Consider the following 18,640-nt stretch of genomic DNA (forward strand, 5'->3'; position numbering starts at 1 on the left):
AGATATATTCAGATATCTTTCAGCAGATCTTTCGACTCTAGGAGTTCAAATATAAGATGATAGATGTCGATTTCTATACTCTGTGTGCAGGTATAGTTGGCTAGGCTCTTGGCTGATAGTGGGATTTTGTGGTGTTTGAAGTATTTTAACAGTTTAGAAAGCAAGGTATGTTGTCCAGACGTCAGCATATTACATTCAAATAGGCAATGGTCAATTGTTTCATTATTCATATTACAATGCCTGCAAAGAGGGGACAGGGGAATTGAACCACTTGAATTAGAAAGCTTATATGAGAATGCAAGGAAATTTAGTCCATTTGTTCCAGAACGAATTCTATGATAAATTTTAGAAAGATACTTATTGGGAAAGGGGGAAAGGATAGGATTAATCTTATTAAAATCCTATGATGGTCTTGTTTTGGCAATTCCTTGTTCTTCATCTTTAATAAGCCCAAGATTTTGAAATTTTTTCCGAGACGAGTTTAGAGAAGTTAAAGACGAAAATGTACTTGGTACTTAAGTACCGATAAGTCCACAAAAAATTTATTTAAGTATGTACTTAAAGTACTTTTCAAAAAATGTTTTTAAGTATGTATTTAAGTGCTTGGAACTGTACTTAAGTAAATGTATTTAATTACCGGCCCAACACTGCATAGGGCACAGTGAAAACCGCAATGACAACGATTCAAAACGACATGAGAGATGCAGGCGATCTCGTTAAGTTACTTTACCAATGACATCTAAAAATTTATTATAATTTAATAAAAACTATAAAACTATTAAACTATTGTTGACGAAATAGAAGAAAGAATTTCCTAATTCTGACATAACAAAAGGTAAAATTAGAATACATAGGCCTAGGGCTACATCCATTTCTAAGATAGAAGGCTATTTTGAAACATTAAGGGCGAAGGTAAGAGTAATTTTAGAGTTGGCATACTAGGTGAACAGATATAGTCTACAGGTCAAATTATGGTCAAGAAGATATTTTCAATTTATCTGGGGAACACTGAGAGTTCATTTCAACATCAATAATCATACTTATTGGCTTATCACAAACATCTCCAGCTGTAATCTTAAAAAATAAAACAAAAACGTATCTGGTAAGTTGTTAACTGAAAAACTATGGACAACTAAATGAATAGGCTAACAACATTAATTGTGTCTACTCTGTTGTAAACATACTACAACTAACAACTCACTGTGGGCATAATACTAATAATGACATGCCTAAGGCCAGTACAGCTATGCATGCTCTTCCATCTTAAACTAGCCTACATCTTTTACACCTTCCCAAGAAGTTCCCAATTCTCTCCAATCTTCCCTTATGATATCCTCCCACTCCATCCAGGGATGCACTGCTTTTCTTTTAGCCCTAGATGGTTGGCTGATAAGGATAATCTTGGGCAATCTGTCATCCTTCATCTGTAGAATTATCCTAGCCAGCTCAACTTTTCTCTCATTAGCCTAGGCCCTACAGCCCAAGAAAGCAATAGGATTGAACCAAATTTTTTGTACAGCTTACTGTTTGAGATTCAGTTAATAAGCTGGGTACCCAAAACAATCAATAGGCTTGGCAATTTCTCTTGAAAACATCTAGCAAATCCTCTTTTTTGGAGTGCCTATGCTTCAGAACTAGACCTATTGGCTACTTGACCATTGTCATCACTATAGATCAGGGATACAGCTAAGAGGGGAGGGGGTGACCTCCCCTGCACACTGGATAATCGGTCAATATCTACCAAATCACATTATTGAGTTAGGACTAAAGTGAATACACCATTTGATGCCTTTTTTATGCTGATTACAAATATAATAAGCATTTCTATTGGAAATGAATTTCAGCCCCCCCCCCTATATATGTCAAGTCAGGGGTAGGTTAGGTTAGGTATAGCCAATATAGGGGGGGGGGGCTGAAATTAATTTCCAATAGAAATGCTTATTATATTTTTAATCAGAATAAAAAAAGGCATTGAATGGTGTATTCACTTTATTACTAACTCAATAATATGATTTGGTAGATATTAACCAGATAATCTTGTTGGCTCATTCTTTATCCCCCTCCTAAACTCAAATCCCTAGCTTTGCCTATGCTTTAGCTTCCAACATTCTAATCTTGGTTTATAGACTTAACTTCCTATTCTTCCAATTCTTTTCAACTGTGAAAGAAAAACCCTGAGCCCTATGCTATTCTATTTTAATGTCTTTGCTGCTCCCACTGTCTTTACTAAAAATAGCCTACTACCAAGGTAAGTGAAGCTGTTCACTTGATCAATCTTCTCCTTAGCCAATATCACCTCTTCACTTTCTCTTATTCCTAGTCTTAGCAACCTAGTCTCCTTGACATTATTTTACAAACTTATTTTTACTCCCTGAACTCACAAAACCTCTAAGAATTCATTCATTTTGCTATCATTTTCATTCAGGATGTATAAATCATCAGCATAATCTAAGTTGATGAGAGTTTTACTTCCCCAATTGACTCCTGTTGCCTTTGCTGTGTCCATTAGAACAATGTCCATCAAAATGATCCATATAAATAGGGATAGGATGCAAACTTGCTTAACTTTTGATTTAATTAAGAAAACAGCCACTAATGTCATTTCTAACCTTAGCTGCAACAATGTTAGGCTATTCTTCTACATAGGATTAATTACTTAAATGTATTAGCTGGTATAGGCTATAATAGGTACTGTTGTATTATCTGTAACACATGCATGATATTGTAGAAAGTCTCGATGTTTATTTATTTGAAATAGAAACCCAGGTCACCTAGAACAGAAAGGTAAGAATATTACATCCTTCCTCCTTTCCAAACTAGCGAGCTGGTACAAAACATAATAAACAAATTCCACTTTTAAATACTAAACACACTGCCATAATACATTACTATATTTCTTTATGAGGAGGCGCTAGGCTTGCTCCCCCTTTTTTTTTTCTTCACTTTTGAAACAGGGGGGTGGTGGTATTCCTTTAATTCACGGATTACTATTTCACAGGTTAAGCCTCTGGACTGGCTTCACAGCGCGACCGGTACGGGTTATGTAGGGGGTATCATGCAGTTCTGTATGGGTCACGTGACTGGTGCTTGGTACAGGTATGGGCCTGTTAAATGTTGGGCTATGAACGCAAGTGAAGGGTTTCAGACGGTTTTCATCTGGTGTTCTAGGGACGGGGTAGGCATTGTTTCTGGTAGACTCAGTGGTGTGGTTGGAGTATCTGTATGGGGAATCTCTTCAGTTGTGGTGGCGTCTGGTGACTGAGGTTGCTGACAGACTATCTTTATGTGGCGCCTGTTCCTTCTGTAGGTTGCTCTGTCGTTTGTCTTGACTATGTAGGATCTGGGATTCACATCTGCACTTTTGACAATGCCTGCCTGCCAGAGTTTACTGTGGATTTGGGCCTGTACAGGTTGTACAATTTGTAGGGGTTTCAGTTGCTCTGACTGTCGATCATAGTACTTGCTCTGGCGTGACTGTTGCTTCATTCGATTCTGTCAAAATTGCTTGTGGTTAATGGTCTTTGGTGCCAGCAATTCTTTGGTGCATGGGACTATTGATCTGAGATTTCTGCTCATTAGCAATTGTGATGGGGAGGCCAGACCATCAACTGGGGTGTTCCTGTACTCTAGCAATGCCAGCTCAAAATCATTTCCAGCAATATCAGTTTTACTCAGGATATCTTTGGCCATCTGTACGGACCTTTCTGCCAATCTATTTGATTGGTAGAAATGTGGTGAGGATGTGGTGTTACATATTTCCCAATCTAATATGCAGTTTTGGAGGACGGATGAAGCGATTTGTGGGCTATTGTCATTAGTGAGAAAACGTGTATTTCAATAACGAGAAAAATGTTTTTTCAGTTATAGTATTAGTTTGTTAGTATTTGTACTGCTTCCCAATCTATTAAATTCGAAAATTTGACTGTGATAGTCAACCGTAATGAGGAAGTATTCTCCGTTTTGTTAAAATAGGTCGCAAACAAATGTTTCCCCGCCGTAAGTCAGGTATGTCATGTGGCCTCCCTGGCTCATTCTGGTTTGAGTTCTGGAATCTGGTATATGCATAGCAGTGTTTTATATATTCCTCAATATCTTTTGTCATCCTTGGCCAAAAAAATGACTGAGCGAGCTCGCTGTTTGGTTTTTTTGATACCCAGATGTGATGCGTGTATGCAGTTGAGGATATCTTTGCGGGAGTTTTTGGGTATGACCAGGCGATCTCCTTTTAGTATAATTTGGTCTATGACCGTTAGGTCATGCCGGACATTCCAGAATGGGGTGAGAATTGCTGGGAGGTTTCTTCTGGATGCTGGCCAACCACTTTTGATTGTCTTAGCCAGCTCAACCAATTGAGTGTCAGCTGTTGTCTCTTGTTTGAGCTTTTTAAGTCTGTCATTGCTGATTGGTTGGATTGACATAACAGAATGCACATATGATTCGATCTCTTTTTGCATCTCTCCATCCTCTTCAGGGAGATGCATGCATGACAGGTGAAGTCATATGGTTGGATTCTCAGTAGCATCCACTGGAGTCTCGGTGACGACTTTGATATTGGGCGATTCAGGATCACTTGGAGAGGCTTGTGATCCGATATGATTATGAACTTCTGGCCATAGAGGTATTGGTGGTAGTGTATGCAGCCAAAGAGAATAGCGTATAGTTCCTTTTCTATCTGCAAGTAGTTCTGTTTGGTGGTGTTCAAAGAGTGTGATGCAAAGGAGATTGACTTCCCATTTTGAATAAGGGTTGCTCCTAGGCCAAACTTCAAAGCGTCAACTTGTAGTTCGATGTTCCCTGCTTTTGGATCGAAAAATGTCAATGAGCTGCAAATGGATTCTTTGATGTTGTTCAATGCTATCTTGTGTTGTGGCTCCCACTTGAGCTGTCACTGTTTTGCCAGGCTATGTAGGGGCTGATTTAGTGATGCTAGATTGGGAATGTACCTTGCTAGGTAGTTCATCATTCCCAGTATGGTCTGCAGTTCATCCTTGGTAGATGGGGGTCTCATTTCTTTCAGTGCACGGACCTTTCGTGGGTCTGGTTGGATACCACCTTTTGATATTGTGTCCAAAGTATGGTATGCTGTCGCACCCGAACACACATTTTTTTAGGTTGAATTTCACAGTCCTTTTACGTGCTCTGATTAGTGCACTGCGAACATTCGCGTCGTGCTCCTCTATGGTTTCCCCAGATATAATGATGTCATCGACTTCGACAGAAAAACCTTTGATGCCTTCAAATGGCTGTTCCATGCGGTGGTGAAATTCATCCTGCGCTGAAATCAACCCAAACGGCATGCGTTTAAACATGTATTGGCTGTATGGAGTGTTAAATGTTGTTAGTTGAGATGATTCGTTGTCAAGGATGAGAGACCAATATCCGTGACGGGCGTCCAGCTTGGTGAAAAATTTAGCACCGGAGTGTTTTAGTATCGCTTCGTCAAATGTGGGCATTGGGTGGCGGGGTCTTTTGATGGCCTTGTTCAGGTCTTGTGGGTCAATGCAGACCCGGAGGCTTTTGTCGGGCTTTTCAACCACAACTGCAGCATTTACCCAATCTGTGGGGTAAGTAACCTTTTTGATGACCCCAAGTTCTTCCATCCTGTCTAGTTCCTTCTTGAACCTAGTTTGGAGAAATATTGGGATGTGTCTGCCTGGTACAGCCTTAGGTTTGGTTCCTTCTTTGAGTGTTATGTGACACTCACCTTTGAGCCGTCCTATACCTTGAAATACGTCTTTGAATTCCTTGATGAATGGGTTTGGTTTTGTTACAGTAAGTATCAGCTTAATTAATTTTAGTTTCTTGCTGGTTTCGAAGCCTAGGATTGGGACGGGGGCGTCTTTCACTATGAAGAAGGGCTGTGTCTCAGTGCATCTGTTGGTATATGCGCAGTTAAGGCTGCAAACGCCAAGCGTTGGGATCTTCTGTCCTCCAAAATTAGTAAGAATTTGTAGTGTCTTATTGACTTTGGGCCTTGGTTTAAGGGTATTAAATAATGTTTCAGGTATGATGTTGGCCTGTGCACCCGTGTCAATTTTGAAAGTGATACTGATGTGTTCGTTGATTATGAGCTTCACATATGGTTGATAATCCCCTTTGTTCATGTTTATGGTGTCTATGATCACCACCTTTTTGCTGCTTTTGCAAACCTTTGCAAAATGGTTTGGTTTTTCACAGTTACTGCATATTTTTCCTTTTGCAGGGCATTTGTGGGAAGGTGAATAATCCCCTCCACAGAAATAGCATTGTCTTACAGATGGGGCATGGTTTGATTTCTTTGCCCTCCTGACAAAATCCACTTCATGCTTTATGCATGTTTCTTGATAAGCTTGGCTGCCACAAGTGTCAGGCTGTGACATTGTCCTGAGCTGCACCTGGGTTTCTACATGTGTTCGCACTATAGTAATTGCTTGTGACAGAGTTAGATTGGAACCTGCTTGGAGGAGTTTTTCTCTGACTTTTGCTGAAGAGATGCCACATACAAGTCGGTCTCTTACCATTTCATCTCTCATGGCTGTTGTGTAATATGCACATTCACGAGCCAAAAGATTCAGATCAGTTATGTATTGATCCACTGGTTCACCATCTTGTTGATCACGTTTATGAGAAGAGATATCTTTGAAACACTGTATTGCACTGAGGAGGAAATATTCACTGAACTTGTCCATGTATGGTTGAATTTTGTCCTGTTCTTCAGCTGTAATTGTAAAGATACTAAAAATGTCTCACCCTTTATCTCCAAGCCAGATCAGCAGGAAGGTACATTGTACTTTTTCTGTCTTTCCGCTAAGGGGTCCTTGGAACATTAGCTTTGTATGATTCTTAAATCTTGTCCACGCCTCTTTAAGGTTATCACTTGTCCAATCCATTGCAGGGTAGGGGACGTTGGTTTCCATGTTGTTTTTTTTAGAGGATCTGACACCATGTAGAAAGTCTCAATATTAGCATGTTCAATATTGTACATTGAACATGCTAAAGAAACTAGTCAAACAGGTTTCTTTCAGTGGACAAATTTTATGCTGAGGATTGTAAACAGTGATTTATCACTACATTTACAATATTTAAACTCTTGTTTTTTGGGGTTTAGGACAAAAAAGGTACCTAGGTTAGGTTACATATTTAATATATACTATTGTTGGTGTTCCACCCCTGTTTCTTTTCTTTTCAGATAAATGACCTGGTTTTGTTCAGTAATTACATGTTTGCCTATAGTATAATTTTCAATGACAATTTAAAATTCTTGTTGCTAAGCTATATTGGTTTTGCAATAAGTTAGCTTTGAACTAAATTCTAGTTTGTACTTCCTGGTTTGAGTCATTGAATAATAGGGCTGGGAAGGTAGAATTGGTTATGAATGGGGATTGAGATGATTGGCTGGGCCTAGCAAAGGTCCACCCCTATGAACAGTTGTGTACAGAATATCATTTTTGATTTAGCCTGCATTTAGACCCCATTTGGGGTAACATATTTTTTTTGTTATTAAGTGACTGTTTGGAAGAATACAAGTAAGGTATTTTCTACAAACTGTGTACTAGTTTCTGTAACCCAGGCAGGGTAGGAATAGAGTTACAAGATACCATCATTATTATATTGACAGGGGGCTTTGTTACCTCCAAGGAGAGAGTTAGAGATTTTCTAGTGGTGACCCAAGGCGGGTACACTTGGCTTTAGAAAGTGGTTATTTGACCACTCAATTGCATTATCATACCCTGGGACAGGGTATACTGTAAATAGGGTAGTACCAAACCCAATATTTACAGAACCAGTGTGGTAGATGCAGGCATCATATTATAGTTTTGGGCCAGGGCTTTCCCCTCCAATAAGTGGTGACACCCATATATTACCACACCAGTGGCATTGTAGCTTACCACTATAACACTGGTGGCTAAATACCACAAACATTGGTGGCAGCAAGAAAAGGTCCTATCAGTAAACCTTATATTAAAAGAATTCTGTGTTTTCAAAGAGACAAGTTGAGTTAGCCCAGATAGTAGCCTATTGTGGTTACATATAAGGAAAAAAAAGCTGAACCAATTAATAAAATTATGAAGATCTATTATGGGCTGTGTCTTGTTAGATCATAATTGGAAAATTTACAAATCAATATATTGTGCAACTATGGCTAATTGACACGCAGAAATTTTTTGCAAGAGACCAGAAGTTACATGGATAAAAGAATTTTCATTTGGACTGAAGAGGTAATTTAAGTTAATGGAATTTTGAAATTATGTCAGACAGAGATGAGATTAACTCAAGACCAAGAAGGGCGAGTGAAGCCCATAGAAAATATAAGAAAATAGAAAGAAAGGCTAATATAGAGGCCTTTGAGGGAGAGCACCGAGAATATAAGAAAAAAATGCAGGCTGAGAAAGATGAAATTAGAAACAATAGAAAAGAGGATGAAAGGGCTAGAGTAGCCTATAAAGAAAGAGACAATACAGCAAGAACAAACAAATTCAGAAAATGAATTAAGAAAACATAATGACAGATGGAATCAAAGTATTCCAAGTAGAAGGAGCAGTGTTGAATCAAGATCCAGCAGGAGTTTGCAAAAAAGCACTCAAATAGATATGACACAACAACTATTAAATTTCATGGAGAAAGATAGATTAGCCATAGAACAAAAGAAGAGGAAGATAGAAAAGAAAGAGAGGATAGCCAGAGAACAAAAGGAAGAGGCAGATAGGGAGGATAGAAGAAAACTAATGCAAATAATTGCAGGGAAAAATTTTCAAACATATAAGAGAACTGCATGGGTTAGAAGCCCCAAAAAATATACAAATTTGCTGACTACAGGGGAAGGTGGACCAGCCCATAAACAAATTGGGAGGCTGTGCCACCCTGTCGGAAAAGCAAAGTACTTGATACACATGTTCAAAATATGGATAATCCACAGAAATGGGATGCAGAAGTAAGCAGACAACATAATATTGAAAATAAGACACACAAAAATGATTTTTCAGGAAAATTTGCAGATAATAGAAAACTTGAGATCACTTTTAATGAATATGAGACACTAACAAGTACAGGCCAGAATGAAACACTGATTGTACCAAAGAAAAATGAGACAAAATTTAATGTATGCGCTTTTCCTTGCAAAGTTTGGGGAATTTTAGTACATTATGAAAAACCAAATGTCAGAATTCAGTTCCCATTTGATAACAAAATATTTGTTTCTGCAGTAAAAGTAAAGAGAACTAAAAGAGAGAAAAGAGGTATTAAACAGAGCTACAATGAAGTAATGCAGTCAAAGATGGTGGACACTGGAGTCCAAATCAGATTTAACGATGATTTATTATTTTGTGTGAATGACAAAATTGAGAAAAGTAGAGATGAAAAGAGGAATGCAAAAAAGAGACAAAATTTGGAGATTCAGCCTGAAGTGGCAAAAATAAAAAAATATTGGATGGGCTGTGCCTTGATAACATAAATAATAGAGAGAAAAATAAAATGTTGGATGAACTGTGCCTTGATAACATAAATAATAGGTGGGAAAAGGGGGTCAAAGACCCATGGGGAAATAAAACAAGACGGTTACAAAAAAGACATGAATGACCTACAACGGGTTGGGGGAAAGTTTGGAGATATGGAATGTCGAGTCCGATTGGAAAAACTTGGAAAGGAATCTGAGATTAGTATTATCAATTCAAAAGATATGTCGGTCCTTTATGAGGGGGACGAATCCCTTGGGGAAAATCCCCTACGGGAAGTTGCGAAAGATAGCCCTTTTCCTCAATGCACAACTGGCGGACAAGTTGTGATCCCTTTACCGAAGTTTTGCCTCTCTGATCTGGAGTCCTTGGGGGATACTCTCCCCCAGTCACTTCAAATTTCACCCAAACCTTTGTCCAGTAACCCTATTCATAGTTGTTATTCTTCATGGGAATTGACAATTATTTCCAACAAACCATTCAGTATCTAAGTATTATCTTCAATTAGCATCAACACATATTCTTCATTTGATTATCCCAGAGGAGGAAACCCAGAAAAAAGGCGATCCATGGTTCACTCAAAATTTAACTTCAGTCTCTTTACCCCTATCGTGTCCACTAAGCAGCGCGGGTCCGACTATGTTAAATCTCGATTTCTTTCCAGATGCCACTAACTTTTTTATTAAACTATGGGCGTGCTTCCACGGACAAATATTGAAATGGTGGGAAAGTTAATTTCTCATGATGAACGTATTTTTCAAATGTGCCAGACACGGACTCTCGGCTCCCCTCGCAATAAAATTCGTGAGAGTGAGAAAATTTTTGTTTTGATTGTGCTGTGCACAATCATTGTCTACAAATCCTGGGGACTTCAACTTATAAAACGTAATGTGGATACCATGCAATCTAGACCATGGTGGTCCTACAGTAGAGATGTGTTGATGACAACCGATCCAGAGCCAAGCAGTGGAAGTAGTAGCAAAGACACTGGTGGAAGAGAGAAGGCAAATGGATTTTGTGAAGTTGAAGTTATGTGTTTATGTTTGCAAGGGTGGACCAAGGTAGCGCGTGGGCGGTCATTTATCTTACGGGGGGAGGTGTTGGGGTTCCACCCCTGTGTCTTTTCTTTTCAGATAAATGACCTGGTTTTGTTCCGTAATTACATTTGCTTAGATTTGCCTATAGTATAATTTTTAATGACAATTTAAAAGTCTTGTTGCTAAGCTATAGTGGTTTTGCAATAAGTAAGCTTTAAACTAAATTCTATTTTGTACTTCCTGGTTTGAGTCATTGAATAATAGGGCTGGGAAGGTAGAATTGGTTACAAATGGTGATTGAGATGATTGGCTGGGCCAAGCAAAGGCCCACCCTGTTGAACAGTTGTGTACAGAATATTATTTTTGATTTAGTCTGTGTTTAGACCCTGTTTGGGAAACATATTTTTTTGTTATTAAGTGACCATTTGGAAGAATACAAGTAAGGTATTTTCTACAAACTGTGTACTATTTTCTGTAACCCAGGCAGGGTAGGAATTGAGTCACGAGATACTGTCATTATTATATTGACAGGGGGATTTGTTACCTCCAAGGAGAGAGTTAGAGATTTTCTAGTGGTAACCCAAGGCAGGTACACTTGGTTTTAGAAAGTGGCCATTTAACCACTCGATTGCGTTATCATACCCTGGGACAGGGTATACTGTAAATAGGGTAGTACCAAACCTGATATTTGCAGAACCAGTGTGGTAAACACAGGCATCACATTATAATTTGGGGCTGGGGCTTTCCCCTCCAATAAGTGGTGACACCTGTATATTACCACGCCAGTGGCGTTGTAGCTTACCACTATAACACTGGTGGCTAAATACAACGAACAGCTATGCTTTACCTAAAAAATTTCACTTAAAAATTTTTTATGCTTTAAAAATTTCACTATTTTCTATATCTTTTCCTGTAACTGTATGACAGTTTAGCACCTTCTCAAAATGTTATGCCCATCTCTCTTTAACTCTTTCATCAATAATTTTGGTACTGTTCCTATCTTTAACTGTGACAAGTCCAGATTGACTACTCCTTCTCAATTAATTATGATGCTTATGCAACATTTTACCATTATGCCATCTGTCTAGATCTTCAGTGAATTTATCCATAACCTTCACTTCAAACCCCCCAAAATTCATATTTTAATGCATTCTCCACTTCCTTTACGTTCTTCTTGTTTTCATGTGATATATTCCTCAAATACTTCTGCTACAAGTCCTTCCTCCTCTCTATTAAACATCAAGTATTTTTGCTAATATTCCTGGCTATGCTACTAACATTCTTCCCCAAGACACTGTCAGCAACTTCATAAACTATTTTTCTGTAATTATTCTGTCAATCTTCTACATTGTCAAAATTTGAAATCTCTAATTTTAGTATTCAACTGTTCCTGAAAGGTTTCTTTTAAGTTCTCATCCTAGAATCTACCAACATCATGGTTTCCTGGAAGGTAGTTAATATTCCTAAATTTCAGCTTCAAATTAACCCTAGACACTCCTAGATGGTGATCTTTACTTTGAACATCAATAACAGCACTCCTATATACCCTAGTATCTTGTATTGATCCTGTCAGTCTTAAATGTATAATAACATAATCAATAAGGTTCATTCACTGACAAGAAGGGAATTCTTGTTCAAAATGGTTGAGACTCTTGTGCTAGAGACTGTCATAAGGTACTTTATCACATCTCATGTGAACAAAATTTGTCCAATCAACATTCAGGTCACTCCACTTCAACTTGTGGTGAGCATTTGAGTGCAGTAGAAATTCTTTTGTACAAAGAGGAGAGGGCCCTTGAAAAAGCTTGAAGAGGAGGATGCAATTTCTGGCGTGGTCAGCTACCCCAATCAGTTGTGTGAATATGGCTCAGAAGAGCAGAAACTCTAAATTTCCTCATGATCATACCTAAAAAAAGGATCCTGCTTGATCAGATAAATGTGTGAGAGTAATGATGCAGAATAGGATGGAAATTATGATGCAATTTGGCATAAAGTTGATTTATATCTGGTCATGGCAGCCCATGCCAGGAGATCAAAAGATCCTGTCCTAGTTGATGCAATCAATCTTACCATTGCTGTCTGAAAAATCTATTATATTCAGCTGTCATAGATTGTAGCTTTGGCGAGGAAAGTTCTATTGTTGCCAGCAACAAGCACTGGAGCAGAAAGGGTTTTCAGTGGTGCAGGACTAATTGTCACTGCTATGTATTATATGGTGGCTCCAAACCTTGTAAATTTATTTTTTATGTAAGCTTATTTCTATACATTTTTTTATTCAAGGAAAGTGCTGGAGTTTATTTCTAGCCAAGTGTTTTGAATCCCTAGTTCTGGCTTCTTAAGCTGCCTGAGAATTTACAAAATAGGGAATTTAAAACTTAACTCAAATTAAATTCTGAAATTTAAAGCCAGAATTAAAAATTTAATGATACATTTAATAATATAATTATAAAGAATGCTTTTCTTTATAAGATTTTGCCTCTTTTTATATAAGAGCTTTTATTTGCAAAATGTTGCTTCTTTTTCTTCTTACACCTGGGAACGAACTGGTTCTAGAAAAACGGCATGCTGACTTCTAAAAACCGGCTATGTAAAAAAAAAAAAAGCAAATACTAAATTCTATATACTAAAGTAATACTTTGATTGTTTGACATGCTTACCCACCATGTTTAAGCATGTCCAAGACCACAGTACCTCAATTGCTGAGATGGGAAGGAGAAAAAATAAGCTCTTTCATTCTCAAAGGAGTTGGTTAATATATTAAATTTTTAAACTTTTATTTCATCACTCTTAAGTGAGGGGATTCAGTATTGAAGCAATGAGAAATAATAGCTTCTGTAGTATAGAGAGTGAGGGGTTGGGGGGGGGGTAGGATAGTCAAAGAAGTGAAATGCAGGTTGTAAGACCAGGAAATTCGGACATAAAGTAAGATGTATACAACAGATTTTATTGGTGTTTCATAAATTAGCCATGGATTTATGGTGCAAATTATCAGTCAGTTTAAGGTCTTGTTGTTGATCATTTGGATTAAAAGAATATTTTTGAGAAGTTAAGATTGATGTATTATCCTTATTTTGCCCAAGGTTTGGTCATGGTATTGAAGCTAAAAAGGAATTGTGGACCAAATTCTGATAAAAACTGATGCCATACCAATTAAGTTTCCAAAACTTTTTAAAAGTAGCCAAAAAACTCTAAAAATAGATAAATGCTGATCAAGTGACAGCGTGCTGCCGAAAAATCTTGGTTTTCCCGAAAATTATTTTTCGGTGGCGTGCCGCCAAAAAAATTGGTTTCCCGGCGCAGCGCTGCCGCTGGCGTAATTGTATCTGCCGCCACCAATTTTTATTTCGGTGCAGCTTTGGAGTCTACCTGCTAGTCTTTGATTTACAATAAAAATACTCAATAAGGTTGGTCATCTTATCTTTGTGTGAGTAGCCACTTATGGGCCATTTTATGACCAAGTACCATATTAGTCATTATAAAATCGTCATACCTTTCAAACTTCAGTAGTCTATAACTTGCTATTTTCCTTTCCTGAACCAAATTTATATAGGCTATGGTAGAATCCTTCTCCATTTCTACCAACCAGGCTATCAAAATCCCTTAACAGAAATACTGTATTTCTACCTGGGATCCTGTCTATGTGTTCCTGTAATTGCATTTAAATTTCATATGAGTCACTGCTATCTGTATAATAGAAGTTTCCTTATTCATCATGAGCCTACTCCCTTCTATGCACCCCATCCCTGTTACCTGAATAAATAAGCTATATATCACCTAATTTCACCTTTCCTAACTCTTGGAGATGAGTTTCTGGATATCCTAAGAAGTTCAGTTCAAAATGCCAGAAGTTATCAGTCAAGATCTTTATACAATAGTAGTTTTTAACGTTGTAAAAATCCATCTCGCAATTTTCATATTATTTAAATAATTGAAATAGTTATAGTTATGGTTATTTATAAATTTCATTCAGTATGATCAACTGGGTAAAAAAAAACAACAAAAAAAAACATGAGATGACATAACATTTAAGTTTTGAGTTCACTGGAGTCCAGTGCCCTCTGAGGGGGTAAGAGGTTGAGTTAGACACTTCAGGAAATTAAAGCGCAGGTTGAGGAGCATTGCCTGGAGTATGCATAAGATGAAAAATTACAGGGAAAACTATAAAAGAAGCATAAAATATCAAAAGGGGGGGGGGGATATAGGGGAGAAATGAATTTAGATACATCTTTCAAATAGTTTTCAGTTCACTAGCTATCTCAGAATTTTTGCTCACTGGCATTGTTACCCTATTTAGCCAAAATTATTGTTTTTTGGTGGAAAATGGCAGTTTTTTTGTGCTGCAATCTCCTATGTAATTTAAAAAGGTATGATACATGCCAATTCCATTTAAATGAGTATCTTTTTTATTATCTATGATCTTTGATTCAAGGGGGTTACCTCTGAGAAAAGAAAAGAGGAGATACATTAGTTATGCTACTGTATCTATACTAAAATGCAATTTTTCTCAATTTTCATGATGGTGAACTGAAACACTCTAATTAAAGGTTTAAGACCCTGAAAAATCGACTATATATCTTATAATGTCCCTTCTTTGTTCTGTTGGTCCCTCATTTGGCAGAAATTTATGCATTGTGGTACAAAAGGCACTTTGCTGTGGCATGATGTCCTTTGTCACTTAAAAGGGCAATAGGTATTGCAGTTTCCTTTCATATGAGCTGTCTCCCGATATTCTATGACCAGTGACCTGATATTATTACTCCCTGGGAAACAAGGAGATAAACAAGGGTTACCCATGCAAAAAGGTTTCTTTTTCTATTTGTTCAGGTTTGGGGATTCTAAGTCTCTAGAATAGGGTTTACAGCATTGATGATTCTAATAATGCTCTTTTTATTTTGCCTGCCCCCATTTTTAAGGGGCTTCAAGCTTTTTCAAAGTCCAAGAAAATATGCTGGATCACCTTTAAATGAATAATTTTCTTGCATTTTTGCAAATGTCTTACTAAGCTTTTGATTACTGTGGGCTGTAGTTTACTCTTTGTTAGGCTGCAGCTTAACCATGAATTTCACATGATTAATGTGTTTCTGAGAATAATTTCTAATTTTTTGTTTTTTTATTATTAACAAAGTTTTGAATTTGAATAAGTATGTTGCTGAGGTTTTAAGCTTGGAAATGGCCATCCAAGGAAAAGTATACATTGAAGTATTTTGCAGGATGTTGGGAGTGTTTCGTGTGCCTTGTATGGTGCGACTACCGAAGTTCTCTATTATGTCTCGAAATTTTATCACCAAACCTTTCATACAACCTACTCACATGACTCATCCTCATCTTTTGAAGGAAGGCGAATTGATGCCCTTTGTTACAGTGAATGAGTTTGAAATGAGAAGAAAGACGCTATCACAGCAAATACGTGAATCTGCTGCTGCCAAAGGTTTCACAAACCACATTGTTATCCTGCCAAGTGCTTCAAAGGCCTTTATGTCTGGAAAAATTCCCTATGTTTTCCGGCAGAACAGTGATTTTCTCTATTTTACTGGTTGTTTTGAGCCAGATTCTGTTTTATTAATTCATGTAACCAAATCAGGCCACCAGTCATATTTGTGTGTACCACCTGTAGACCCCCACAATGAGCTATGGGAGGGTGCTAAATTTGAGCCAGCCCTTGCACAAGCTTACTTTGGAGTGGATGAAGGACATACTACTAGTGCTATATGTGTTTTATTAGAAAGGATATTAAAAGACACTTGTTCATATTGTCTATGGTATGATATTACTCAGTTGCAGACAAAATTAAGTAAGAAACTTCAATCAGTAGTTGTATCACTTGGTGCCAAAAATGTAATTAATCCTTTGGCAATAATTCATGGAATGCGAGTGAAAAAATCTCAAAGTGAAATAGAGCTAATGAAAAAAACCTGCACTATTGGTGCTAATTCTTTGAAACACACTATATCAATATCAAAGCCTGGAATTGAGGAATTTAGGCTTTGGACTGAAATGGAGTATCAGAGTAAACTGAATGGTGCTCAGTTTCTTGCATATCCACCAGTTGTTGCTGGTGGAAATAGAGCTAACACAATTCATTATATATACAACAATAACTCTGTTCAAGATGGGGAATTAATTCTAATGGATGCCGGCTCAGATTATTTTGGGTATTCTAGTGATATAACAAGAACTTGGCCAATAAATGGCATATTTACTAATGCCCAAAAGACTTTATATGAAGCCTTATTAGATGTACAACTACAATTGATAAGTCAGGTGTCAAATTACGATAATCTTGCAGATTTATATTCACTTATGGTTAAACTTTTGGGGAAGAATCTTTTGTCTCTGGGCTTTTTCAAAAGCGTTGGCAATAAAGAACTGAATCGTAAAGTGTCCCAGTATTGTCCTCACCATGTGAGTCATTTCTTAGGTATGGATGTTCATGACGTACCTGACCTACCAAGGAGCTACAGATATGAAAAAGATGTAATAATGACTGTAGAACCAGGTATATATGTGCCTTCTAGTGATGATAGTGCACCCAAAGACTTCTGTGGAATAGGAATCCGTATTGAAGATGATGTTCTAGTCTCAGAAAGTGGATCAATTGTTCTAACTGCTGGATGTCCTAAGAGTGTTAGTGAACTTGAAGTGTTAGTTAAGCACTGAAAATCTGAAATGACTCTGTTCAACTATCCCTATCATGTGACTTCGAGTGTCAAATTTTTGCTTTTCTTGGTGTTAAGCATATTTTTGTTTTTTTCTAGCAGTTGTTGCCCATGTTACCATTAAAGTCAATCTCTGAATTTAGAAATAAAACTTATTATAAGTTCATGAATTTTGCTTGATTTCTTTTTGTCTTTACTGTATGTCTCTTGACATCTCTACACCCCTTTAAGTTATAAACCGATCTGAGAAAAAACAATTTTCGGCACCCTACCAGTAAATCAAATTAGAAATGACTCGATTGGAAGCCTTGAAATGAAGGTGCTGTAGGTCCATCCTCTTGAAGAGGGAAGCTAGAAGATTTTCTTTGGGAGAGAAAGTTTTAAAATAAGCAATTGTCAGATTTTTAGGCCACCATTCTTTAAAGGAGATTCTTTTGACAATTCTCAGGAGAGCTCCCCACCCCTACCCAACCTCCTCTGTATATAGGTATGTAATAAGGTATGACCAGTTTTGTTAGGTGTATATTGTCATCAAAACCGTCTTTCTGTATTGATACTGTTTAGTTCCCTCGTAGGTTCGGATTTATTCATAATAATTATTGTTGTAATCATCTTTTGATTGCAAAAAGGTCTTTAATTCTTATTCTCCAATAATTTAAATTTAGTGGTTTTTGTAATTACATTAATCCCTGGATACTCTCTATCCATTGGAACATTTTAGATAAAATTAGCTTTACATTTTTTTTGTAGAGAACTCAACAGAGTGGGTCAGTTGACTAGTTAAAAGTATAGCAAAACTATCATTAGTTATGACACATTGCTGGGAACTTATAAAGACTCCTACATAATAGACAAAAATAAGAAAGTTGGAACAATTGAAAACGCTGTTTTATCTTTCTTTTTCAGCATTATCCAATGTAAAGAACATCTCCGATTATATCTAATTTCTATTTTGTCTTGTTATCCATTTCTTCAGTATGTTTGAATTCTTTTCACCCAGGCAAGAGCCTAGGGTGATTCCCATTAAACAGAATTTTGTTTTACCTGGGCACAACCCTAGGGAGAGGGTAATTGCCATCGAAATCAAAAATATAGTGAGTTTCAAAACATAATTGCCATTAAGTTTTGCCATTAACTTTTAACCTTTTTAAGTAAAAGGTTATTGCAAAAAGAAATTTATGGTAATTTCGAAAAAAAGCCTCAAACCCCTCGAAAATGGCGTCAGATCATAAAGAAACGTGAACCATTGGAATCAGCGAGATCGAAAACTTCACACAGGCAAATTAAACCCCCCCCCTCCTTGAACAACAAGGAAAATCACTTTTTTGCATCGGTAGCACAAATCCGTCTCCCGTTTTTTCTTCTTTTTTTTTCTACAGGCTTAGTGGGCTATCATAAAATCGTAGAGAGATGCTTAATTGCTCATTCAAAAGCTATTTCTCATATCTACGTGCTTTTTATAAATTTTGCCATCTGCAAGTGCCATATGGCACTAAAATGGCACCCCTGGTGCCAT

General features: G+C 37.3%; 2 protein-coding genes across 2 annotated transcripts in view; both read left to right on the forward strand.

Annotated features, from left to right (window-relative positions):
- Positions 1–802: 802 nt before the first annotated feature.
- Positions 803–18,640, forward strand: part of CtsB (Cathepsin B) — a 53,727-nt gene continuing 35,889 nt past the window's right edge. The window contains exon 1 of the mRNA XM_089103389.1: positions 803–835. The gene's annotated coding sequence lies outside the window, so the exon portion shown is untranslated. The remainder of the gene's footprint in view (positions 836–18,640) is intronic.
- On the forward strand, positions 994–17,294 carry LOC148955675 (xaa-Pro aminopeptidase 3-like). The gene is made up of 2 exons (XM_089103382.1): positions 994–1,102; positions 15,679–17,294. Exon 2 carries the CDS (start codon positions 15,680–15,682, stop codon positions 17,123–17,125), a length of 1,446 nt encoding a protein of 481 aa, XP_088959508.1. The 5' UTR covers positions 994–1,102; position 15,679; the 3' UTR covers positions 17,126–17,294.

The sequence above is a fragment of the Artemia sp. Qi Xiang Cuo genome, chromosome 2, assembly GCF_049724085.1.
Source record: "Artemia sp. Qi Xiang Cuo chromosome 2, ASM4972408v1, whole genome shotgun sequence".
In the NCBI taxonomy this organism is placed as follows: domain Eukaryota; kingdom Metazoa; phylum Arthropoda; class Branchiopoda; order Anostraca; family Artemiidae; genus Artemia; species Artemia sp. Qi Xiang Cuo.